General features: G+C 33.1%; 1 protein-coding gene and 1 long non-coding RNA gene across 3 annotated transcripts in view; one reads left to right on the forward strand and one right to left on the reverse strand.

Moving 5' to 3' along the window:
- Positions 1–27,078, reverse strand: part of LOC127730541 (E3 ubiquitin-protein ligase TRIM71-like) — a 34,784-nt gene that overhangs the window by 5,510 nt on the left and 2,196 nt on the right. For both annotated transcript variants that reach the window (XM_052238978.1, XM_052238977.1), the window contains exons 2-5: positions 17,019–18,255; positions 5,309–5,578; positions 2,723–2,761; positions 1,299–1,422 (exon numbers count right to left, since the gene is read on the reverse strand). In XM_052238978.1, the coding sequence (XP_052094938.1) occupies positions 1,299–1,422; positions 2,723–2,761; positions 5,309–5,578; positions 17,019–18,249 (1,664 nt within the window). In that variant the 5' untranslated portion in view covers positions 18,250–18,255. The remainder of the gene's footprint in view (positions 1–1,298; positions 1,423–2,722; positions 2,762–5,308; positions 5,579–17,018; positions 18,256–27,078) is intronic.
- The window catches only part of LOC127730563 (uncharacterized), a 345,980-nt gene that overhangs the window by 3,817 nt on the left and 315,085 nt on the right, over positions 1–27,078 (forward strand). The window lies entirely within an intron of this gene.

Consider the following 27,078-nt stretch of genomic DNA (forward strand, 5'->3'; position numbering starts at 1 on the left):
CACAGGTGTGTACTCAAAGCGTTTGAAGAACGCCATATTAGAACAAATTTTTTTTTTCTAAATCTTTTGCAAATGTTAAATTTTCCTGTATAAAGTATATAAATATATATATGATTAAATAGGACATTTTGGATGTTTTACAAAAAAACTAGATATGGACAATGCACCCCCTTCCCTTTTCTGCTCTGCCATATGCATGAGTATAGTTCCACATATTTTAGATTTGACAAACAGTGATATTGGCATACAACTTGAAGTTGTTACACTGTCTGTAAGACACAAATGATGCCCCCTCCTGACCAAAAAAATTACTAAGTCCAACTACCTATCATTTTCAGAATATTTGAAAAAAAAAATTAAAATCCTCTGGCCATGCACACCTCCATTATGTGTATGAACATCCTACAAAATATTAAAGCTGTATCTCCAAAACTGTAGGAGGAGATAGCCGGACTTACCATTATCTCTTTATGTCGCTTGTACCAAAAAAATCTGTAAGACACAAATGATGCCCCCTCCTGACCAAAAAAATTACTAAGTCCAACTACCTGTCATTTTCAGAATATTATAAAAGAAATCAAAATCCTGTGGCCATGCACACCTCCATTATGTGTATGAACATCCTATAAAATATTAAAGTTGTACCTCCAAAACTGTAGGAGGAGATAGCCGGACAAACAATGTATCCTAATCCGGACGGACGGATAGACTAACGGACAGGAGTAAATTAATATGCCCCTTGACATTTTGTTGCAGGGGGCATCAAAAGTAATATGATTTTGGTGTTTTCAATTTTTAAAATTTTGTCAGTACCATATGTGTTTAATTTAAGAAGCCATTTAATGCCCTATTTTTAAATGACTAGTGATCACCATTAGTATAGAAAATATAGAAACAGCAACTTGTTTTATTATTTTCTGAGCATGTTTTATTTTGGTGTGGATAATTTTACTGGTACATGTATTACCTACAGCACGAAATAAATCAAAATACAATCAAAGTTAAATCCCACAATGTGATAAAATTGAAATTGCTTTTTTTCTCATCTTTTATTGTATTAAGTATAAGTCAATAAAAAAATGAAATAAAAACATTATTTCAATATGAAATTTTAATTTCAACTTTTTTTCTGTTTTATGGACAATTCACCACCAGAGGGGACAACTGATTTTTGTTTGTATTTAAATCCTTTGTCATATGTAAAACATTGTTTATACATGTAATGTATATTTTAATGAAATCTTTAAAAACAATTTTAAATTACTCATAATATATATATGTTTAACACTGATGTTTACCTGTTGGGGTGTAATACCGATGACTTTGGTACAACTCCCTGCTGGTTATTAGTAAATGTTGTTCCATCTTCAGTGACAGTTACTTCTTTGTGAGCAGTTTGTTTATCAAGGAAAAATCTGATTTCTGAACAGAAAATAAACAGTATTTTTAGAATTGTTATTTTAAAAAGACAAAATTGGTGACTTTCATTGAATATAAAGAAAACATGATATTTAACTTATGGCTAACCAAAATATAACTATGCTTTGAACTCAATAGATCAGCGACTCTTTTCAAAAAAAATCTTACGACTAAAATTGATCGTAAGTTATACTGAAATGTGTATGACTTACGAGTATTTTTTGTAAAAGGAGCCACAGAGTTTAAGCATTCTGTCAATGAATATGGTGGAAAGATATATGTGTTTCACCTTCATTTTATTTAAACTGACCATGTTCTTGGATGTTGAAGACATACATGATCATACATATGTATGAATAAAAAGTTGAAAAAATTCATACAACATAACCAAACAACACTGATCATATACTTTTGTTTTCCTTGCTAAGGGAGATATATTTGTTCACCCAAGAACGGGAGGGAATAACCTGAGGGAAATATGACTTTACCAGGGTGAACATTCTTCATATCCACCTTTGCCAACTAAGAAATAATTGTTTAATTCCCATAATTATATTTTTTTTTACTTTCAATTTCTCATATCCCCATGATTTATACATACATATATATAGGGCATAAATAGAACAATAATAAATAACTATTTAATCATGTTTATGCATGATATGTTTATGTATGTTTGATTTTATGCCTAAAATAAGCTTAAACATGATACTAAAATGATTGGCTGTGTAAAAAGTGTCGAAACGTTGTATTATCCACATTTCCTTCAGTGAGTGAGGTAGACTCAATGTTCAGAGGGGAGCACTTGAATGTTTTGTTCAATGTCATGTGGGATAGTCCCGATCAACCAATCAAATATTAACACAGGTGAATAATATATGTACCGATTATGATATGAAGCTTTTTGTCGAGTGAGCGCAGCGAAAAAGTTCAGAAAGGGCAACATAATGTGTCAAGCAGCTGATATTTTACAATATAAATATGCAGACAACCAGATAATTGATTAATCAGGTTGTATTTGCATATTTTTCATGATAGAAACAAGTGTTAAAGAAAACACAGCAATCTGGAAGATGACTTGATAAGTTCAGGTCAAGCTTATCAATGTTGGTTTATTCATTATGACCTTGGTGATATGTCCGGGTCAAAGTTATTAGGCCGGGTCAAAGTATTTGACGTCACAAAGCCGTGATATGCTATTTTATTAAGAGCTGAGCAGAGTGATACAGACAGTGAATCATAGATATGATGCCATCTATTATTAAATTTGTTTATGAAAATTTGAAACATTACTTATACTCACGTCGAATGGTAGAGAAAATTTCTGGATTATTGGTCACCACTAAAACAGACAAAATGATAAGATAAACAATATAACAGACAAATGATAAGATAAACAATATAACAGACAAATGATAAGATAAACAATATAACAGACAAATGATAAGATAAACAATATAACAGACAAATGATAAGATAAACAATATAACTTTAACAATGTTTTAAAATATATGCCTGTTATGGTCAATATAGCATTTAATAAAATGCTCTGCTGGGCACAGCTTGTTACGACTGTAGAGGTCGAACCCTGAACAGTTGGGGCAAGTATGGACACAACATTCAAGCTTAATACAGCACTGAATTTGGATTGTGATTAAATATTTGACACAGCATAGGTTTCTGACACAGAATGAATGTGGTCCAAGAACTTAAACATTTTTAATTTACCTATTCAAACCATATCATTATTATTTGCTTTTATATATAAATCAGAAATAACCAATTTAAAATGGAAAATTTTAAAGAAAAAAAAATCCCCCCCCCCCCCCAAATTTTTTGAACCCCCTTATGATTCATCACCCACAAACTCAATCCCAGCCTTCCCTTTGTGGTATGGTACCTGCAGTACAATTTCAGAGAGATCCATACACTTGAACACAAGTAATTGTCTGTAAACTAGAAAAATGCTTGTTTTTTGGCCCATTTTTGGCCCCAAATTCCTAAACGCTTAGGGCAATTACCCCCAAACTCAAACCTAGCTTTCCCTTTGTGATATGGAACATTGTAGTACAATTTCATAAAGATCAATACACTTACACACAAACTATTGTCCTGAAACTAGAAAAATGCTTGTTTTTTGCCCCTTTTTTGGCCCCTAATTCCAAATATTTTGAAGCAATTACCCCAAAAATCAATCCCAGCCTTCCCTTTGTGGTATGGTACCTTGCAGTACAATTTCAGAGAGATCCATACACTTGAACACAAGTTATTGTCTGGAAACTAGAAAAATGCTTATTTTTGGCCCCTTATTCCTAAACGTTTTGGGCAATTACCCCCAAACACAATTCCAGCTTTCCCTTTGTGATATGGAACCTTGCAGCACAATTTCAGAGAGATCCATACACTTGAACACAAGTTATTGTCTGGAAACTTGATACGCCCGCAGAGGTCCAACCCTGAACAGTTGGGGCAAAAATGGACACAATATTCAAGCTTGATACAGGTCTGAATTTGGATTGTAATTAAATATTTGACATATTGTAGGTTTCTGAATAAATTTAGTCAAAGAACTTGAAATTGGTTATATGAATTGAATTTATATTCAATTAAAGATTTCTTGCTGTTGTGCAATACACTGTGCTGTTGCGCAATATTTAGTAAATCTGTTGTCAGACTATAAACAAATAAAGTTCAATTTCTTCTCAATGACATATTAGAAATTTATGAAAATCAATAGGGAGATTACATCAATAGGTATAAATAATTCACCAAAGTTTCATGCGAGCTGCTTAAAGCATTTTTGAGTTATTGTCCAAAAACTGGAAAATCCCCCCTTTTTTAATGAATAAAACCCCATAACTCAGAAATGTAAAATCTTAAATTTATAAAATTCTAAAGGGAGCTTACATCAACAGATATAAACAATTCACCAAAGTTTCATGAGAACTGCTAAAGGAAATTTTTTAGTTATTGTCCGAAAACTGGAAAATCTCCCTTTTTTATGAATAAAACTCTGTAACTCATAAACGTAAAGTCTAAAATTTATAAAAATCAAAAGGGTGCTCATGTCCATAGATATAATCAATTCAACAAAATTTCTTGCAAGTTGGTGAAAGCATTCTTGAGTTATTGTCGGAAAACTGGAAAATGCCCCCTTTTTTAATGAATAAAACCCCAAAACTAAGAAACAGTAAATCTGAAATTTATAAAAAAAACAAAAGGGACCTCACGTCAATAGATATAAACAATTCACCAAAGTTTCATGCATATTATTTAAAGCAATTTTGAGTTAATGTCCGACATGTTGATGACGGACGGACAGACGAACAGACGGACGGATGGACAACGGTATACCATAATACGTCCCGTAAACGGGCATATAAAAATGTTAAAAAAATCTATCAGGAGTTGTCTCCCATAAGCCTAGGTCAGAAACTCAATTTCTCCAGGTCACAGTGGCTTCCAAAATTACTTAATGTTTTGTCACATTACATTGTTTATAATTATGTTACTTTGTTTAAATGTGTATACATGTTTTTTTTTAAATGTACTTTAATCATTCTAATCATTCTAATCATTTACTGTGCTTTATTTTGTAATTCATTTGATTGTATAGCTCTAATTTTGGGCACCATGATAGGTTAATAAAATAACTTGTATCTTGTATCTTGTACTAAATGCTAATATATAAATGCAACATCATAGTGTAGGCCCATTGGTTTCTTAATGAATACAAAAATGAAAAAGTTCATTCAAAGCATTTGTTGGCACAAAATCTTACAACCATTTGTCAGCATCCAAAGATCACATGATTTGAATATTCATTAAATGGAAAATACATGAAAATGTTGCATTTATATTGGCACTTAGTCAAAACCTATGAAATTACTTTGTTGAGGGAGTTTTGGAACTTCTGCTTCAGGAATTTCTTTTAGGTCAGTACCGTCTTCACAAGTAGCTTTAGGATCTGTAGAGTCTCCACTCATTTCCTCAAGAAAAGAAGTGTCTCCCTCACCAACAGTGAATGAACGTGATGCAAAAGTTTTGTTCTGTAAGATCAACTCAAGTTTATAGGCTCCTTCAACCATTGGAACATATTTAATGGCAAACTTTCCGTTTTGTAATCCTCCATCTTTTACCTTACCTGGTAGGGTATCACCTGGAATGAAAATAATTTTGGCAAGTCTATTGGTAAGTAATTGATACACAAGATAAATAATAAAAAATAAAGGGACATAACTGAAGAACGGTAAAAGTGACGCTACCCAAATTTGAACTTGATCTGAGTTTTGTGGAAATAAGCATTGTGTGTAAGTCTCATAACATTTGGTTGAGGCTAACTTAAGAAGAGAACAGAAACTAACAAGAGGCTGTCAGAGTGACAGCAAACCGGATTTTCTTGCAGAGGTCGAACCCTGAACAGTTGAGCAAGTATGGACACTACATTTAAACTTAAAACAGCTCTGAATTTGGATTGTGATTGAATATTTGACACATCATAGGTTTGTGACACAAAATGAATGTAGTCAAAGAACTGATATATCTGAAATTGGATATTTAAATACCTATTATGGTCCAATATCCAAAATCTAAGTACACATTAGAATCAGCATATCAAAGAACCCCAAGAATTCAATTTTTGATGAAATCAGACAAAAGTTTAATCTAGGACCCTTTGACCTCAATGTGGACCAATTTGATAAAGGAGCCCAAAATCCAAAATCTCTCAATACATGGTTAGATTCAGCATTTCAAAGAACCCCATAAATTCAATTTTTGTTGAATCAAACAAAGTTTATGTTTTGGACCCTGATTTGGACCAACTTGAAAACTGGGCCTAAAAATCTAATATTTAAATAGAGTTTAGATTCAGCATTTGAAAGAACTCTATATATATATTTAATTTATGTTGAAATGAAACACAGGTTAATTTTATCCATAATATTTTCTGTGCAAATGGAAATAACTCAAACTGGATAAATAGTTCTCTAAAATAAGATATGATGCAATTTTTCAAATTATAATCAATAATATAATAACAACAACCAGTGATGACTTAGTTCTCTAAAATTAGCTATGATTTAACACTCAAACATTGTTAGAATCAGCATATCAAAGAACCAAAGAATTCAATATTTGATGAAATTAAACAAAAGTTTAATTCAGGACCCTTTGGACCTCAATGTGGTATTATCTTATTAATAATGAAAAGCTCAACCGTTTACAAGTTCTTAAACAGGACGGGGGTGGGGTGACCCAAGGGGACTCACCTTATATTTCATTTGATTTGTTTTATTGTCCCATACAAGAGTATATATGGTTTCGGGGTGGGGATCTTGACCATTTACAAGTTTTCAAAAAGAAGGGGGGTGGGGGTAAACCCCAGGGGACTTTCCCTCAATTTCATTTGATTTGTTTTATTGTCCCATTCAAGAATATATATGGTTTAGGGGTGCGGATCTCGACCGTTTACAAGTTATCAAAAAGAAGGGGGGTGGGGGTTACCCCTATGGTCTTTCCCTATATTTCATTTGATTTGTTTTATTGTCCCATACAAGAATATATATGGATTAGGGGTGGGGATCTCGACCGTTTACAAGTTATCAAAAAGAAGGGGGTGGGGGTTAACCCCATGGACTTCTATATTTGATTTGATTTGATTTATTGTCCCATACAAGAATATATATGGTTTTGGGGGTGGGGGTGACCCCCATGGACTTCCCCTATATTTTCCTTTGATTTGTGTTATTGTCCCATACAAGAATATATATGGTTTAGGGGTAGGGATCTCGACCGTTTACAAGTACTCAAACAGGAGGGGGTTGTGGTGACCCCAGGGGACTCGCCTTTTACTTCATTTGATTAGTTTTATTGTCCCATACAAGAATATACATGGTTTCAGGGTGGTGATCTTGACCATTTACAAGTTTTCAAAAAGAAGGGGGGTGGGGGTTACCCCTGGGGAATTCCCCTCAATTTCATATGATTTGTTTTTATGTCCCATTCAAGAATATATATGGTTCAAGGGTGGGGATCTCGACCGTTTACAAGTTATCAAAAAGAAGGGGGTGGGGGTTACCCCCATGGACTTCCCCAATATTACATTTGATTTGTTTTAATGACCCATACAAGAATATATATGGTTCAGGGGTGGGGATCTAGACCGTTTACAAGTTATCAAAACGAAGGGGGATGGGGGTGACCCCCTGGACTCCCCCTATATTTCTTTTGATTAGTGTTATTGTCCCATATAAGAATATATATGGTTTAGGGGTGGGGATCTCGACTGTTTACAAGTTCTCAAACAGGATGGGGTGGGGGTGACCCCAGGGGACTTGCCTTATATTTCATTTGATTTGTTTTATTGTCCCATACAAGAATATATATGGTGTCAATGTGTCAGGTTGGGGATCTTGACCGTTTACAAGTTTTCAAAAAGAAGGGGGGTGGGGGTGGTCGCGTGGACTCCACCAATATTTCGTTTGATTTGTTTTATTGTCCCATACAAGAATATATATGGTTTAGGGGTGGGGATCTCAACCGTTTACAAGATAAAACTCGAATTTATTTCCATGAATCAGTAACAAAACACCAAAATAATTCTCCAGAAATCTCAAAATATAGATATGATTTTATATCTATCAATTAAACACATCACTTTTCAAAACAAATAACTCAAACTTATTTACATAAACCAATAAAAAACCAGCAAAATACTTCTCTAAAATCAGACATCATGTTATATCTATTTCATATTATAATCAAATTTAATTAATAGTTGCTAATATTGTTTCTTTCATGTGTCAAAAAATAATACAGATCTGCAACTTATCTATCAATGTCAAAAACTTTATCTCATAATAAAAATAGATAATTATCTAATTAAAAACAAGTTTAGATTCAGCACTTAAAGAACCCTATATATATTTAATTTATGTTCAAATATAACACACACACTGATTAATTTTCCCAGGGGACCTGCCCTTTATTTCATATGATTTGTTTTTTTGTCCCATTCAAGGATATATATGGTTTAGGGGCGGGGATCTCAACCATTTACAAGTTCTTAAACAGGAAGAAGATAGGAATGACCCCAAGGAACTCACCTTTTATTTCATTTCATTTGTTTTATTGTAACATACAAGAATATATATGGTTTCGCCGTGGGGATCTTGACCATTTACAAGTTAAAAAAAAAAAGGAGAGTAGGGGTTACCCCAGGGGACTTCCCCTAAATTTTAATTTTGCTTTAATTTATTGTCCCATACAAGTACATATATGGTTTAGGGGTAGGGATCTCAACCGTTTACAAGTTTTCAAAAAGAAGGGGGTAGGGTTTAACCCCGTGGACTTCCCCTATATTTCATTTGATTTGATATATTGTCCCATACAAGAATATATATGGTTTCTGGGTGGGAATTACCCCAATGGACTTCCCCTATATTTCAATCAGAAAACAGTAAATTTTCAAATAAATCTATCACTCCAATGATTATCATATGCTAAAATATTTCAAAGATCTAATTAATAATGAAAATAAATCATTAACATTTGCTGAAATATTTATAATATCTAATTGAACAGAACTATGGTTGTTTAACATAGTACTCTAACATAATTAATAATGTAATAATCTTCAAAATGTCTAATGATATAGCTTATAATCATTACCACTTAGGAAATAGATAATTTTCAAATAAATCTGTCACTCCAATTTTTATTCTGAGATAAGACAAATCATAAAAAGATAACAACAGTAAAATATTTAAAAATTCTACTTTTGGATATTAAAAATGGCGATAACTCACAAAGGAGATATACTAAAATCTTGAAAATTAATAGAGACCTTCATTAAGTCCCAGGAAACAACATATTTAAATTTGAAAAAAATTTGATAAAGCATTTTCATGTTATTGTGCGGACGCTGTTTGGCAGCCGCCAGAGCCGCCCAGCCACCCGCCGTATATAACCATTTTAATAACCGATATTTCCTTCGGAAATCCGGTTAAAAATTCAGCAATTTTTCTATTTGTAAACACACATAACTCTAGAACGGTTGTGTATAAGTTTTATAACATTTGGTTAAGATAAACTAAAGTTAGAGAACAGAAACGAAAAATTCAGCAATTTTTATGATTATAAAGGAACATAACTCAAGAATGGTAAAAGTGTCGCCCCAAAATTTCGTTATTAATCTTTATTTATTAATGTAGTAATAAGCATTGTGTATAAGTTTCATAACATTTGGTTGAGGCAAACTAAAGTTAGAAAACGGACACAAAAAATTTGTACTTGATCTTAGTTTTGTGGTAATGAATATTGTGTATAGGTTTCATAATGTTTGGTTGGGGCAAACTTAAGTTACAGAATGGAAACTAGAATTTTGCAATCTTTCGATTTATAAAGGGGCATAACTCAATAATGGTTAAAGTGACACTACCCAAATTCAACTTGATCTGTGTTTTATCAGTGGAAGTCAAAATTAAACATTGCATTGTATAAAGCATTGATTGTAGTTGATTCAACTATATCATCGAGATTTGCAAGACAAGGATGTTGCAATGTTTTGAAAAAGTAATGTGAAATAAATCTGGGAAAAAAAAGATTTTGTGATGAAGTTTTTTTCTTTTAATGTTAAGGTTAAATGTGAAAATAAAATGCTCTGCTGGGCGCAGCTTGATACAACCGCAGAGGTCGAACACCTGAACAGTTGGGGCAAGTATGGACACAACATTCAAGCTTGATACAGCACTGAATTTGGATTGTGATTAAATATGTGACACAGCATAGGTTTCTGACACAGAATGAATGTGGTCTAAGAACTTAAAATTTTTTAATTTACCTATTCAAACCATATCATTATTATTTGCTTTTATATATAAATCAGAAATAACCAATTTAAAATGGAAAATTTTAAAGAAAAAAAAAGGAAAAAAAAATCCCCCCTCCCCAAAATTTTTTGAACCCCCTTATGATTCATCACCCCCAAACTCAATCCCAGCCTTCCCTTTGTGGTATGGTACCTTGCAGTACAATTTCATAAAGATCCATACACTTACACACAAGTTATAGTCCTGAAACTAGAAAAATGCTTGTTTTTTTGCCCCTTTTTGGCCCCTAATTCCTAAAATTTTGAGGCAATAACTCCCCAAAATCAATCCCAGCCTTCCCATTGTGGTATGGTACCTTGCAGTACAATTTCAGAGAGATCCATACACTTGAACACAAGTAATTGTCTGGAAACTAGAAAAATGCTTGTTTTTTGCCCCTTTTTGGCCCCTTATTCCTAAAGTTTTGAGGCAATTACCCCCAAAATCAATTCCAGCATCCCCTTTGTGATATGGAACCTTGTGGTACAATGTCAGAGAGATCCATACACTAACACACAAGTTATGTCTGGAAGTTACAAAAATGCTTATTTTTGGCCCCTTTTGGGCCCCTAATTCCTTAACTGTTGGTACCATAACCTCCAAAATCAATCCCAACCTTCCTTTTGTGGTATTGAACCTTATGGTAAAATTTCATAGAGATCCATTCACTTAAACTAAAGTTAGAGTGCGAAAACCAATGTGTCTTCGGAAGACGACGAAGACGCCGACAACGACAACGACACCAACGTCATACCAATATACGACCACAAAAATTTTTTGGCGGTCGTATAAAAAGTAATGCGACTCTTGCGATCGCAGGAAACAAATGTGAAATGGAACAAATACTATACCCCCCCCCCCTTGAAAGTTAATGGTCGTTGCCTTAGTATTCCACAGATGATTTTCATGGTCTGTTTTTCAACCAGTAATATCTTCAGTTAATGCTTGATACGCAACTGATTTGGGATCATTCTTTTACACGTTGTTAATTTGTTTTAATCAACTAATAACTGTAGACCAATCTTGTGCATTTAGCATTAACAGAAGATGTAAACACCGTGAACATGTGAAATCCAATGTCAATTCCATGAGGAGGGGGACAATTAACACACACACCACCCTCACAAACAGCTTTGATTTAACTTCTAGTAGTTAGATATAGGATAAATGTCCACGAGACAACAGTAAACCAACAAGTAGATGATCATCAACATCAATGCAAATAAAGTTTGATATAAGCATTAAATGAAAAAGAAAAAGTAGAAAAACAAACAAGTTACCACTCACAGAAAAGACGGAAAACTTGGGTGTTTTGGAAAATTAAATCGTCTGTCTCTGACTTAGTTGTATATAATAGACCGTCCAAGGTGAAGATATAGTATAGGAGGCTAGGAATGTGTCTGCTGAGCAGATGCACTGGGGTGTGCCTCACTCCTAAATCCACCCTTAAGCTCTAATTATAGATCAACTAATTATAGAGATTGTTTTGTTCATTTACATACATATTTTACCACCTAAATGTATATCAAGAAGAAAATAAACCTACCATCTTGCACTGTATATATTTTGGATTTAATTATTACGATTAAACAGTAAACATGCTCGGAAGATTGATGATTATTGGTCGCTTAACGTCCAGTGGCAAATATTTCATGAATGTTCAAGACGAAAACACAATTATACGCTGAAAGAACTGTTCCATAGGTGAGCCTAACTTGGGTGTATGGACACATCACAAGGCAACAATGGGTATTAACCAGGGAGAACCGGGGAATCACTGCAAGTTATTAAACGAGCCCCGGCATAATATGTTTTGGAGGTAATTTTTTTTTTCATTTTATTATTTTTGGGATCGCAAATTTTTGATTTTATTTTGATTTTAGGAAGTATTTGTTTTTTATTTTATCTCAATTTTTGTGTGAGGGGGGAAGCCAATTTATTTGCCTTGATATTTTCTTAGGTTAAATAATGCAAAGTTGTAACTTTTTTTTCGGGGGGGTGGGGTGGGGGGTTGAGCGCAATCTTTTATTTTTAGAGGTCATTTTTTTTCTTCTGACGACCTTATATTTAGGAAATTTTGTAGAGTTATCACCTTCCCCCTGGTGGTATTATATTTTTACCTTTCGTTTGTCCCGAAACTCCTATATCTTATGAACAATCAAGTTTAACACGTGTTTTTATTAGTGGGAGGGGTTTTATTAGTGGGAGGTATATAGGAGAAAATATAAGGCTTTTATATGATATCATGCAATACACAGAAGACCATGAAATACCTGGGCTCTTGTTGTTAATTGATTTCGAAAAGGCTTTTGATTCTATTTCTTGGGATTTCTTGCTAAATGTTTTAAAGTTCTTTAATTTTGGGGAATCAATTATCAACTGGATAAAAGTGTTTTATAATAATATAAAGTCTGCAGTTATACAAGGGGGTAACCTTTCTGAATTTTTTAACATAGGTCGGGGCTGCCGACAAGGCGATCCGCTTTCACCTTATCTTTTCATCCTATGTGCTGAGATTCTTGCACTAAAGATAAGAGGAAATAAGGAAATTTGTGGTATTGAAGTTACTCAAGTTGAGCATAAGTTGTCACAGTTTGCCGATGACACTTCATTGATTTTAGATGGTATTGAAAAATCTTTATATGAATCTTTATCTGAATTGGACTGGTTTGCAAAAATATCTGGTTTAAATATAAATTTTGCAAAAACACAAGTAATTTGGTTTGGAAGTAAAAAGTATAGCAATGAAATTTTATGTCCTGATGTTAACCTTTCTTGGGGGGGAGACAACTTTTAAACTACTTGGTATAAATTTTGATGTGGACTTAGAAAATATTGTCAATATCAACTATAATGATAAAATTATACAGATTAAGAATATAATAAAACAGTGGTCAAAAAGAAACCTTACAATAATAGGTAGAATAACTGTGATAAAAACTCTTGTTTTACCTATTTTAAACCACCTTATTATTTCTTTGCCTAATCCTTCAGACAGTGTATTTCAAAAAATTAATAACATTTTTTATACATTTGTATGGAACTCTCCTATACATAGAGTGAAGAAGGACATATTGATTAAAGAATATTTGGAGGGAGGATTAAAAATGATAGATCTTTATAGTTTTACTATGGCACTCAAATCATCATGGATAAGAAGGATTTTTCAGAGAGATAATAATTGGCAAAGTATTTTGATGTCTGATATTGATAAAAATAAACTTTTTAACTGTGGTGTTCAGTATATCAAACAAGTTAGTTTATATATCAAAAACAGTTTTTGGAAAGATGTATTCAGAGCATGGGAAATGATAATTGATAAAGAAAGAAATATGGACTATGAATATTTTTTATCAAGTCCTATTTGGTTTAACAATATGATTAGAATTTGTAATAAACCTGTTTTTTACCAACATTGGTTTAATCATGGTTTACAATATGTAAATGATGTAATAGATGAAAATGGATTTTTTATTTCATTAGAATTGTTACAGCAATGTTACGATATCAATGTAAATTTTTTGAATTACATGAGTGTTATTTCAGCTATCAAAAAAGCAGCAAATAATTACAAAAAAGATTCATATAAGTTATGTTGTCCATTTATTCCCGCTTGCTTACAAGTCTTTTTTAAAAGTAGAAAAGGTTCTAAAGATATGTACAAAATACTCATTAGTAACAATGTGACCCCAACAGGACAACTGAAGTGGGGTGAAATATTAGGTGAAGATCTCATTTGGAAACATATATTCAAACTACCTTTTACAGTCACTGTCAATACTAAACTACAGTGGCTTCAGTACAGAATCAACCACAGAATTCTTGCCACAAATAAATTTTTATGTAAAATCAAACTTATTGATAACCCTTTATGTACTTTTTGTAAATTAGAAGATGAAACTGTTGAACATATTCTGTGGAATTGTGAGATTATCCAAAAATTTTTACAAGATATTGATTATTGGTTTTTATCTGGTGGGGTAAGCCTGCCATTGAATAAGTTAAACTTTATTTTTGGAGATATATCAAAAGTTCGAAAAGGTGACCCATATAATTTGATTTTTCTATACATGAAACAATATATATACAACAGTAGATGTTTTTCAAAAGATCTTTCACTCAGTGCCATTAAAGAAAAGCTAAAATATATGTACAATTTAGAAAAAATTATGGCAGTCAAAAATAAGAGACAAGAGCACTTTGATACCATGTGGAATGCATTTAAAGAATTATTTTTATAATTCAATTTGTCATTTATTATTTACAGATAATTATTGTCAAAACTAACATAATATATTATTGTATCTAATAACACAACTTATTATTTACTGAAAATCTTACAGGATATTTTAACTTCTTCCTTTTTCATAAAATACTTTAGCCTTCTCATGTGCCACACAGTGGTACATAAACATTTAACTCAAATTATCTTTTCTTCCGTATTTATGTTCTCTTTTCATATAAATATAAAACTGAATTTTCAACAATGTTTACTGTCATAAATAAATAGATATTCAAATGTATTGCTAATATTACTGTATGTATGTTTGATGTGTTGTATTTGTTGTAATTCTTGAAAATAATAAAAATTAAAAAAATTAAAAAAAAAAAAGTTTAACACGTGTCGCTGCATGCAGTGAAATGGTCCTTGATAGGCAAACATTTAGGTGAAACGCCATCTAAGTTTCATGACGCTTTGATTAAGATTACATAAATACGTCAAAATAAAGGATCCCTAAAACAAGTCTTACGTATGATTCGCCAAGCCTACGTACCTTTCGTCAATTTGTAAGAAAGCTCTATTATGCTTATGAGGGGTCCTTGTTGACCAAGTGGTCTAAGTAGTTCATATACAGTGTTTACTAGCCTGTCCTTGTTGACCAAGTGGTCTAAGTAGTTCATATACAGTGTTTACTAGCCTATCCTTGTTAACCTAGTGGTCTAAGTTAAGTTTATATACAGTGTTTACTAGCCTGTCCTTGTTGACCAAGTGGTCTAAGTAGTTCATTTACAGTGTTTACTAGCCTATCCTTGTTGACCAAGTGGTCTAAGTAGTTCATATACAGTGTTTACTAGCCTGTCCTTGTTGACCAAGTGGTCTAAGTAGTTCATATACAGTGTTTACTGGCCTGTCTTTGTTGACCTAGTGGTCTAAGTAGTTCATATACAGTGTTTACTACCCTGTCTTACTCTAACATGTCTAAGGTTCAGTATTGATGCTGGCAGCAGGATGTGTTTATTGACAAAGATTGCTAGTTTTCCTGCCGAATGTTGGTGGTTCTCTCCAGGTACTTCAGCTTCCTCAACCAATACATGTTGGCAGCCTTGATATTAACAAGGTTGTTAGAAGTGGTGTTAAACACAAACAAACTCTACTTAGCAAGGGTCCGGAAACGGTCATATATGCCAGTCATGTCCTAAGATGAAACTATTTGTCCTACACAAGATATTGGGATTTAGGACAAATTTTATCTTTTTAAAGAAGTAATTTCGGTCATTTCATTGACTCAATGTTTGAAATCGGATTTCTTAATCGCCATTTTGCACTGTCTTGTGTAAGTTGTGATCACTTGTTTTTGTTTATAATCCCTTTCCTGTAATAAAACTGCCACTCCAGTAGTTTGATAATCCTGTGGGCCCTCCTAATATCTAAGCCTCCGGGAAACATTGGCTAATGATCGCTAATCACTTTTTACCTGTGGTTTTAATTCACACCTGACAGTGATCACAAGGTCAGAATAATATCTTAACAAAAATTGAAATTCCCTGACAAGTGTATTCATTATTTAATTACTTTTTCAGCAAAGACAATCATCAAATCTGATTTAAAAATTAAACCTAAATTTACGGAGAAAAAAGTGTTTTTTCATGTGCTTTATTTACTATATAATACGCATGAGTGAAATTGTCTTCAGCAAATTTAATATTTAATCGTAAAATGCAAATTGATTTCATGCTAAATTAAACGAGTGCAACTATTGTCTGTTACATTCAAACACTTTTAAAGGTAATAAAACAAAAAAGCCATAAAAAGCCGGTGATTTCCTGTCAATTTGATAAACAAAACAAATCCTGGAAATGAATCCGGAATTATTCGTACTTTAACTTTATCGCAAACTTCTGGTTTTAGCTTTTGTCAAATCAAAAGAAACATAAGCTGAGAGATTTACCATTTTGAGTCATTAAAATCATTTCAATTTTAAACTATTGCCTTCCCTAAACTGTTCTTCATGGTAATGGTAAGACATTTACTTAGTAAATGCGATGAAACAGCAATACAAGTTTATTGATGCTATGAATCTAGTCAAGTTGACATCGACAATTTGGAAAGGGTCACCAACTTTTCAATCATCTCAAAATGACCGAAATTGTGTGGAAAAATTTCCAGATCCTTGTTACTTAGATATAGTGTTAGAAATTGAATGTATATTGTATTCAACCTTTCTAGTACTAATTGTTTGGCAAACCACACATGTAACTTGACATATTTAGCATGTAAAGGAGGAGTTTCACAGACACTGAACTGAAAGAGAAGTTACAACTGATAGTTGATGGCTCTCGGTTGAATCAATTTTGTCTACCCAGGCTGTAATTGTTGTTTACCTCATATCCTCTGTTCATTATAATCATGATATGTTTCTCTACTTTACTGGTCAGAACAGACAGAGGGAAAGGATGAAACAAGGACTGACAGTGTGAAAAATAAGTTTATTTTCAGACAAAACTTACCACGTGGGTCTGTAATCATAGCCTGAAAATGGGCTTCTTCAGCAGCAGGTGTTTTCTCTGATGTAAATAGCTCAATGTCAAAAACCACCTCCTCTCCTGGAACACCTCCTCTCTGCTGTTGAATCGAAGTATTTGGAGGAAAGATAGAGCTTGACCAGATATGCATCTTTTGGTTTAATGTGGTTTGTATATCAGTACTGACCTCACTGCAATCTAAGCCAAATGCCGCCATTTCCCAAGGTTCCTTATCAAACTGTTCAACTGTTAAATTCTGAAGTCTGTCTGAAATGGTTTTATCAAGCTGGAGGAAGGCAGGAACATTTGAATGACAAACTACTTTGTCAGAGTATAAAACTGCATGATCCATATTAGATTTTATACTTTTCAACTTCAACTCTTGTTCCTCAAGGCTTTGACATTTCTGGGAGACTTGCTTATTTACTTTTTCTTTCAGGGCTTCTTTGGTACGATCTATCTGTTGATGCAATATTTCAATCACTCCATCAATTTGATTATATATCTGTTTTTTTCGTAGATCAATTTCATCTCTTTCATCATTTATCTCATTCAATACTTTGGATATGATATTGGACTTTTCTTTCACTGAACATACCATCTGTTTGATTTCATCACGTCTCTGATTCCCAACTGTAATGATATCAACCAAGCCATGCCCTTCTTGATATTGATGGTAGATTACAGCACATGTGACACAGATGGGTTTCTGACATTCTTGTTTACTGCAGTATAGCTCTAAAGGTTTTCCAGGGTGGACCTGGCATGTCTGAGGATGACAAAAGGCTGTGAAATCAGTAGCATCTCTAAGTTCTTCAAGTGGTATCAAATCATGACTTCTTGTCACAGTGGTTCGGCGATGTGCTGCCACACAATCTAAACATAGAAACTCTCCACAGGGTCGACATCTGTGGGATGCAACATTTGTTTCCTCACATCCTTTACCTTCACATGCAACTGTTGGTGATGTCTTTACCACCACATAATCAGAAAGATCTCTAGTTGTATTGTCTGTTGGAAAAGAGCCAAATTGATGTTCCATTCTGCAGGTTGGACAGGGAAGGACTCCGTCTTTTACTATTTTTGGGATGCAAGCCTCACATAACAAATGGAGGCAAGGTAACACCTTTGTGTGTGTGTCGTCATGAAAATCTTCCAGACATACAGGACAGGTCAATAGTTGCTTTTGCAGATCATCCAAACTTTCCCGATCCATTTGTTCCTGAAAACAAAAATTAGCATCATTGATGAAAACAATAAATTCATTTTTTTTGGCTTTACATTCTGTACTTATTTATTCTTTGCATTTGCCAAGATCATGTTTCCATGTTATTTTTATGAAGTTGCTGTAAAAATATCTACTTTGAATTACAGCTTCCAGTATATCAGTGTAGTATACATCTATCAGTAGTACAACATGATTTCATTATCAATAGATTATGTCCTTTTTCTGTCACTAGGAACTTCCTTTGATATGGTATCATTAATCATTGCTTTGCTTGCACTTGTGGTTTTATCATTAGTAATAGGTCAATATTACAGAATTAATAGTGCTTTTTCTGTATTTATTTTTATCACCTGTATATATTTAAAGCTTTAAAAGTACCTTTTGTTAATCTACTAAATACATGTAGCTATAATTAAGATAAATTGATTTGAGACTTGCACATGAACATGATGAACATAGTTAGAAATTACACTTATACAAGTTTTTTTTTAATTTACTTGTACCTGCAGGTAAATTGTTTTTGAAGTTAAGTTATATGTATTACACATTCCGATGAATATAAAAATAAATGGGGAATGTGTTCATGGAACACAGATGATGCCCCATGCTTGCATACCATATAAAGTTATAAAGGGACATAACTGAAGAACAGTAAAAGTGACACTACCCAAATCTGTACTTGATCTGAGTTTTGTGGTAATAAGTATTGTGTATAAGTTTCATAACATTTGGTTGAAGCAAACTTAATTAAGTTAGAGAACAGAAACGAAAAATTCAGCATTTTTTTTCGTTTGTAAAGGGCATAACTCTAGAACAGTAAAAGTGACACCACCAAAATTCAAACTTGATCTGTGTTTTGTGGTAATAAGCATTGCATGTGTATAAGTTTCATAACATATGGTTGTGGCAAACTAAAGTTGGAGAACGGAAACGAAAAATTCAGCAATTTTTCCATTTGTAAAGGGGCATAACTCTAGAATGGTTAAAGTGATGCCACCAAAATTCGAACTTGATCTGTGTTTTGTGGTTATAAGCATTGTGTATACGTTTCATAACATTTGGTTGAAGCAAACTTAAGTTAGAGAACGGAAACAAAAAATTCAGCATTTTTTTTCGTATGAAAGGGGCATAACTCTAGAACAGTAAAAGTGACACCACCAAAATTCAAACTTGATCTGTGTTTTGTGGTAATAAGCATTGTGTATAAGTTTCATAACATTTGGTTGAAGCAAACTTAAGTTAGAGAACGGAAACGAAAAATTCAGCATTTTTGTTCGTTTGTAAAGGGCATAACTCTAGAACAGTAAAAGTGACACCACCAAAATTCAAACTTGATCTGTGATTTGTGGTAATAAGCCTTGTGTATAAGTTTCATAACATATGGTTGTGGCAAACTAAAGTTGGAGAACGGAAACGAAAAATTCAGCAATTTTTCCATTTATAAAGGGGCATAACTCTAGAATGGTTAAAGTGATGCCACCAAAATTTGACCTTGATCTGTGTTTTGTAGTTATAAGCATTGTGTATAAGTTTCATAACATTTGGTTTAAGGCAAACTAAAGTTACAGAACGGAAACGAAAAATTCAGCAATTTTTCCATTTGTAAAGGGGCATAACTCTAGAATGGTTGAAGTGATGCCACCAAAATTCGAACTTGATCTGTGTTTTGTGGTTATAAGCATTGTGTATACGTTTCATAATATTTGGTTGAAGCAAACTTAAGTTAGAGAAAGGAAACAAAAAATTCAGCAATTTTTTTCGTTTGAAAGGGGCATAACTCTAGAACAGTAAAAGTGACACCACCAAAATTCAAACTTGATCTGTGTTTTGTGGTAATAAGCATTGTGTATAAGTTTCATAACATTTGGTTCAAGCAAACTTAAGTTAGAGAACGGAAACGAAAAATTCAGCATTTTTTTTTCGTTTGTAAAGGGGCATAACTCTAGAACAGTAAAAGTGACACCACCAAAAATTCAAACTTGATCTGTGTTTTGTGGTAATAAGCCTTGTGTATAAGTTTCATAACATAAAGTTGTGGCAAACTTATTAAAAGTTGGAGAACAGAAACGAAAAATTCAGCAATTTTTCCATTTGTAAAGGGGCATAACTCTAGAATGGTGAAAGTGATGCCACCAAAATTTGACCTTGATCTGTGTTTTGTGGTTATAAGCATTGTGTATAAGTTTCATAACATTGGGTTGAAGCAAACTAAAGTTAGAGAACGGAAACGAAAAATTCAGCAATTTTTCCATTTGTAAAGGGGCATAACTCTAGAATGGTTGAAGTGATGCCACCCAAAATTCGAACTTGATCTGTGTTTTGTGGTTATAAGCATTGTGTATACGTTTCATAACATTTGGTTGAAGCAAACTTAAGTTAGAGAACGGAAACAAAAAATTCAGCATTTTTTTTCGTTTGTAAAGGGGCATAACTCTAGAACAGTAAAAGTGACACCACCAAAATCCAAACTTGATCTGTTATTTGTGGTAATAAGCATTGTGTATAAGTTCCATAACATTTGGTTGAGGCAAACTAAAGTTAGATAACTGAAACCAACTTTGGGACATAACGTACGGACGAACAAGGGTTAAACTTAATGCCCCCTACGCTACAGCGGGGGCATAAAAACTAACTTGGATAAACATCAATTTACAGATTCACATTCAGAGCAATACCTCAATATTTATTTTGTTTTTCTTTAATCAAGTGTATAGTTTTGTTTTGGCATTACTAATTATGTCCTCCTGTACGATATATTCTGTGCAAAATAAAAGCTTCATTGAAGTACAGCAACCAATAGTATGATCATGTATTTATTTCTTATCAGCCAGTTAAGTTCTTTGCGCTTGCTTTCAGTAGTGAATAGTAATATTAAGTGCTTTTCCAGTATTGTTTTTTATTGTATACTGTAAATTCAGAAATTATTGCGTGCATTTATTATTGCGATTTTTCAAGGATGGACAAAACGCGAGTTTAATTATTGTGATTTTTGCTATTTCGATAAAATCTGCATACAGGTCTATGTTTCAGTTATCAGAGTGCAAGTTCTTATTATTGCGATACTCACCCAGTCGCATTATTCGCATTAATAAAAACCTCGCAATAATTTCTGAATTAACAGTATTCTTTAATGTGTATCATTCCTTAATCTTACTACTGATCAGAATCTAAACAAGAGGCTCTCAGGAGCCTGAATCGCTAACCTGTAATTTTTTGCTTAAATCTTTCATCAATGATTATTTTTGCTTTCCAATATATATTTATTAGTGGCTTAAAAATGCCATTTAAATGTTCTTTGTATCTGTCATATTTTCTTCAAAAGCAAAAAAAAGCATTTTACCCCTATGTTCCATTTTAGCCATATAGTGGCTATTTTTCATGACGTATAAGGAAATAAAATACAAATTTTATACTAGATACTCTGAAACTCATTCAGCCCAAGTTTGGCTGAAATTGATTCAACAGTTTCAAAGGAGAAGGTTTTTTAAAGTAAGCAAACTAGATAATCAAATTGTGAAAAATTGTCTTTAAAGGACAATAACTCCTTAAGGGGTCAATTGACAATTTTGGTCATATAAAAACTTATTTGTAGATCTTACTTTACTGAACATTTTTGCTGTTTATAGTTTATTTGTATCTATAATAATATTCAAGATAATAACCCAAAACTGCAAAATTTCCTTAAAATCATCAATTCAGGGGCAATAACCTAAAAATCAGATACCCAATTTGGCTGATAATTTCAGGGCAGATAGACCTTGACCTAATGAAAACTTTAATTTCTTGTCTGATTTGCTCTAATTCTTTAGTTTTTGAGACATGTCAAAAACTGCATTTAACCCCATGTTCTATTTTTAGCCATGGCACCCATGTTTTCTGAGGAAACACAAACTTTATTCTAGATAATTTAAGAATCATTCAGCTTAAGTTTGGTTTAATTTGGTTCAGTAGTTTCAGAGAAGATTTTTAAAAGTTAGAAAACATGATAAACAAATTGTGTAAAATTGTCCTTCAAGGGCAATAACTCCTTAAGGGGTCAATTGACAATTTTGGTCATTAAACTTATTTGTAGATATTACTTTGCTGAACATTTTTGCGGTTTACAGTTTATTTTTATCTATAATAATGTTCAAGATAATAACCAATAAACTGCTTCGCTGAGCGAAGCTGGATACGCCCGCAGAGGTCCAACCCTAAACAGTTGGGGCAAAAATGGACACAATATTCAGCCTTGATACAGGTCTGAATTTGGATTGTAATTAAATATTTGACATATTATAGGTTTCTGAATAAATGTAGTCAAAGAACTTGAAATTGGTTTTATGAATTGAATTTATATTCAATTAAAGATTTCTTTAATTTTAGCAGCTGTTGTGCAATACACTGTGCTGTTGCGCAATACTTAGTAAATCTGTTGTCAGACTATAAACAAAATAAATGTGGATAGTGTCCACATGTGGACACAGATGATGCCCCCGCTTGCATATCATATAGTTATAAAGGGACGCTACCCAAATTTGAACTTGATCTGAGTTTTGTAGTAATAAGCATTGTGTGTAAGTCTCATAACATTTGGTTGAGGCTAACTTAAGTAGAGAACAGAAACTAAAAATTCAGCAATTTTTCTATTTGTAAACACGCATAACTCTAGAACAGTTGTGTATAAGTTTTACAACATTTGGTTGAGACAAACTAAAAAATTCAGCAATTTTTATATTTATAAAGGGACATAACTCTAGAATGGTAAAGTGTTGCCACCTAATTTCGTACTTAATCTGTATTATGTAGTAATAAGCATTGTGTATAAGTTTCATAACATTTGGTTGAGGCAAACTCAAGTTAGAGAACTGAAACAAAAAAATTGTACTTGATCCTTACTGAGTTTTGTGGTAATGAATATTGTGTATAGGTTTCATAATGTTTGGCTGGGGAAAACTTCAGTTACAGAATGGAAACTAAAAAATTTTGCAATCTTTCTATTTATAAAGGGGTATAACTCAATAATGGTTAAAGTGACACTACCCAAATTCAACTTGATCTGTGTTTTATCAGTGGAAGTCAAAATTAAACATTGCATTGTATAAAGCATTGATTGTAGTTGATTCAACTATAATCATGGTCAAAGGAAGATAACTCCAATTTTAAAAATATATTATATAAACTTGATATTTAGAAGAAAATAAAAATTTTGCAATTTTTCCTTTTATAAAGGGGCATAACTCTAGATCGGTTAAAGTGACACCACCAAAATTCAAACTTGATCTGTGTTTTGTGGTAATAAGCATTGTGTATAAGTTTCATAACATTTGGTTGAGGCAAACTTAAGTTAGAGAACGGAAACTAAAAATTTTGCAATATTTCCTTTTATAAAGGGGCATAACTCTAGATCGGTTAAAGTGACGCCACCAAAATTCAAACTTGATCTGTGTTTTGTGGTAATAAGCATTGTGTATAAGTTTCATAACATTTGGTTGAGGCAAACTCAAGTTAGAGAACGGAAACCAATTTCGGGACGTACGGACGGACGTACGTACGTACGTACGTACAGACGGACAAGGGTAAAACTTAATGCCCCCTCCGCTACGGCGGGGGCATAAAAAGTTCAATTAATTCTCAACGTCATATTAGAAATTTATGAAAATTCAAAGGGAGCTTACATCAATAGATATAAACAATTCACCAAAGTTTCATGAGAATTGCTGACAGCATTTTTGAGTTATTGTCAGAAAACTGGAAAATCCCCCCTGAATAAAACCCCATAACTCAGAAATGATAAATGAAAAATTCATAAAATTCTAAACGGAGCTTACATCAATAGATATAAACAATTCACCAAAGTTTCATAAGAACTGCTGAAGTTATTGTCCGAAAACTGGAAAATCCCCCCTTTTTTAATGAATAAAACCCAATAACTCAGAAATGATTAATGAAAAATTTATAAAATTCTAAACGGAGCTTACATCAATAGATATAAACAATTCACCAAAGTTTCATAAGAACTGCTGAAAGCATTTTTGATTTTTTGTCCGAAAACTGGAAAATCCCCTTTTTTTATGAATAAAACCCTCTAACTCGGAAACGTAAAATCTAAAATATATAAAAATCGAAAGGGAGCTCATGTCAATAGATATAAACAATTCACCACAATTTCTTGCAAGTTGGTGAAAGCATTCTTGAGTTATTGTCCACAAACTGGAAAATCCCCCTTTTTTTAATGAATAAAACCCCATAACTCGGAAACGTAAAATCTAAAATTTATAAAAATCGAAAGGGAGCTCATGTCAATAGTTATAAACAATTCACCACAATTTCTTGCAAGTTGATGAAAGCATTCTTGAGTTATTGTCCGGAAACTGGAAAATCCCCCTTTTTTTAATGAATAAAACCCCATAACTCGAAATTGTAAAATCTAAAATTTATAAAAAACGAAAGGGAGCTCATGTCAATAGATATAAACAATTCACCAAAGTTTTATGCAAATTGGTTAGAGCGTTTTTGAGTTAATGTCCGACATGTTGACGACAGACGGGCGGACGGACAGACGGACAAAGGTATACATTAATACGTCCCGTAAACAGCCGTATAAAAACTGCAAAATTTCCTTAAAATTACCAATTTAATGGCAGCAACCCAACAATGGGTTTTTAGATTCATCTGAAAATTTCAGGGCTGATAGAACTTGCCCTAATGAACATTTGTATTCCACGTCAGATTTGCTCTAAATGCTTTAGTTTTTGAAAAATAAGCAAAAACTGCATTTTACCCCTATATTCTATTTTTAGCCATGGCGGCCATGTTTTTTGACGAAACAGAAAATAAAACACAAACTTTATTCTAGATACCCTTAGGATCATTCAGCTTAAGTTTGGTTGGAATTGGTTCAGTAGTTTCAGAGGAGAAGATGGACCACCACGACGACGGACGCCAAGTGATGGCAAAAGCTAACATTTCCTTTGGAAAAGTGAGCTAAAAAGGGAAGGGTTAAGATCTCCAAATAAGAGGCCCTAAAGAGCCTGTGTTGCGTACCTGGGTCTATGTGCATCTTTAACAATGGACACTCTCCAACATTGTAGAATAAAATTGAATTCATGACTAGAATCTATTATGTATTACTGATCATTTTTTTATTTAATTTCTGTCTATCTTCTATAGTCTTTATTCGAAACACAAAAAAAAGTAAAAATGGTCATTTAAGGGCAATAATTCCTGTAAAAAGACAACTGACAATTTCCTCTTTGCTGACATATTTGCAGACCATGTCTTGCTGATCATTTTTGCTCTATAAAGATTCTATTTAATTTTTCAGAGTTTCAACATAATAAGCAAAATTCAAAAAATTGCCATCAGCTCCAATAAAGAGCTGACTGACCATTTGGCCATGTTGACTTGTTTGTAGATCTTGTTGTGCTGATCATTATTGCGTCAATAAGATTCTCTCTATCTTCTATAGTTTTCGAGATAATAGGCAAAAATTAATATAATTTGGTAAAATTCATCATTTAAGGGTAATAACTATTATAGTAGTTGTCTGACAGTTTTGACAGTAATATACAATTCAGTATTCGTATGCCATAGAGCTTTTAATCTAGTCAGATGAAGCCTGGGTTTCCCAGAAAGTGTCTGACTGGACCATTTGGGATATTTTTAAAAACTTGTAAACCAGAACTTTTTTTATTTCTTGGCCTAAAATCTTCATATATGGCTCAATTTAAAGAAAAAATATTGATCTTTCCAACAGTGAATAAGAAGATTCAATCAACCGTATGTGAAAATTTTTTCTCAGAACTATCACCGGTATTCCGTCTCACTTGTTACCTACAAGAAGAAAAACATTAGCTAATAAAATGCTCCGCAGGGCGCAGCTTGATACGACCGCAGAGGTCGAACCCTGAACAGTTGGGGAAAGTATGGACACAACATTCAAGCTTGATACAGCTTTGCATTTGGATTGTGATTAAATATTTGACACAGCATAGGTTTCTGACACAGAATGAATGTGGTCTAAGAACTTAAAAATTTTAAATTGGACATTCACCTATTATGGTCCAATATCCAAAATCTAAATACATGGTTAGATTCAGCATATCAAAGAACCCCAAGAATTCAATTTTTGATGAAATCAAACAAAGTTTAATTTTGGACCCTTTTGACCTCAATGTGGCCAACGTCATACCAATATACGACCACAAAAATTTTTTTGCGGTCGTATAAAAATGTGTTTTTTGGCCCCTTTTTGGCCCCAAGTTCCTAAACATTTCGGGCAATTACCCCAAAACTCAAACCCAGCTTTCCCTTTGTGATATGGAACCTTGTAGTACAATTTCAGAAAGATCCATATACTTACACACAAGTTATTGTCCTGAAACTAGAAAAATGCTTGTTTTTTGCCCCTTTTTGGCTCCTAATTCCTAAAATATTGAGGCAATTACCCCCAACATCAATCCCAGCCTTCCCTTTGTGGTATGGTACCTTGCAGTACAATTTCAGAGAGATCCATACAATTGAACACAAGTTATTGTCTGGAAACTAAAAAAATGCTTATTTTGGCCCCTTTTTGGCCCCCAATTCCTAAACGTTTCGGCAATTACCCCCAAACTCAATTCCAGCTTTCCCTTTGTGATATGGAACCTTGTAGTACAATTTCAGAAAGATCCATACACTTACACACAAGTTATTGTCATGAAACTAGAAAAATGCTTGTTTTTTTTTCCCTTTTTTGGCCCCTAATTCCTAAAATTTTGAGGCAATTACCCCCAAAATCAATCCCAGCATTCCTTTTGTGATATGGAACCTTGTGGTACAATGTCAGAGAGATCC

Source organism: Mytilus californianus, unplaced genomic scaffold (genome assembly GCF_021869535.1).
Source record: "Mytilus californianus isolate M0D057914Y unplaced genomic scaffold, xbMytCali1.0.p SCAF_2, whole genome shotgun sequence".
NCBI classification, from domain to species: domain Eukaryota; kingdom Metazoa; phylum Mollusca; class Bivalvia; order Mytilida; family Mytilidae; genus Mytilus; species Mytilus californianus.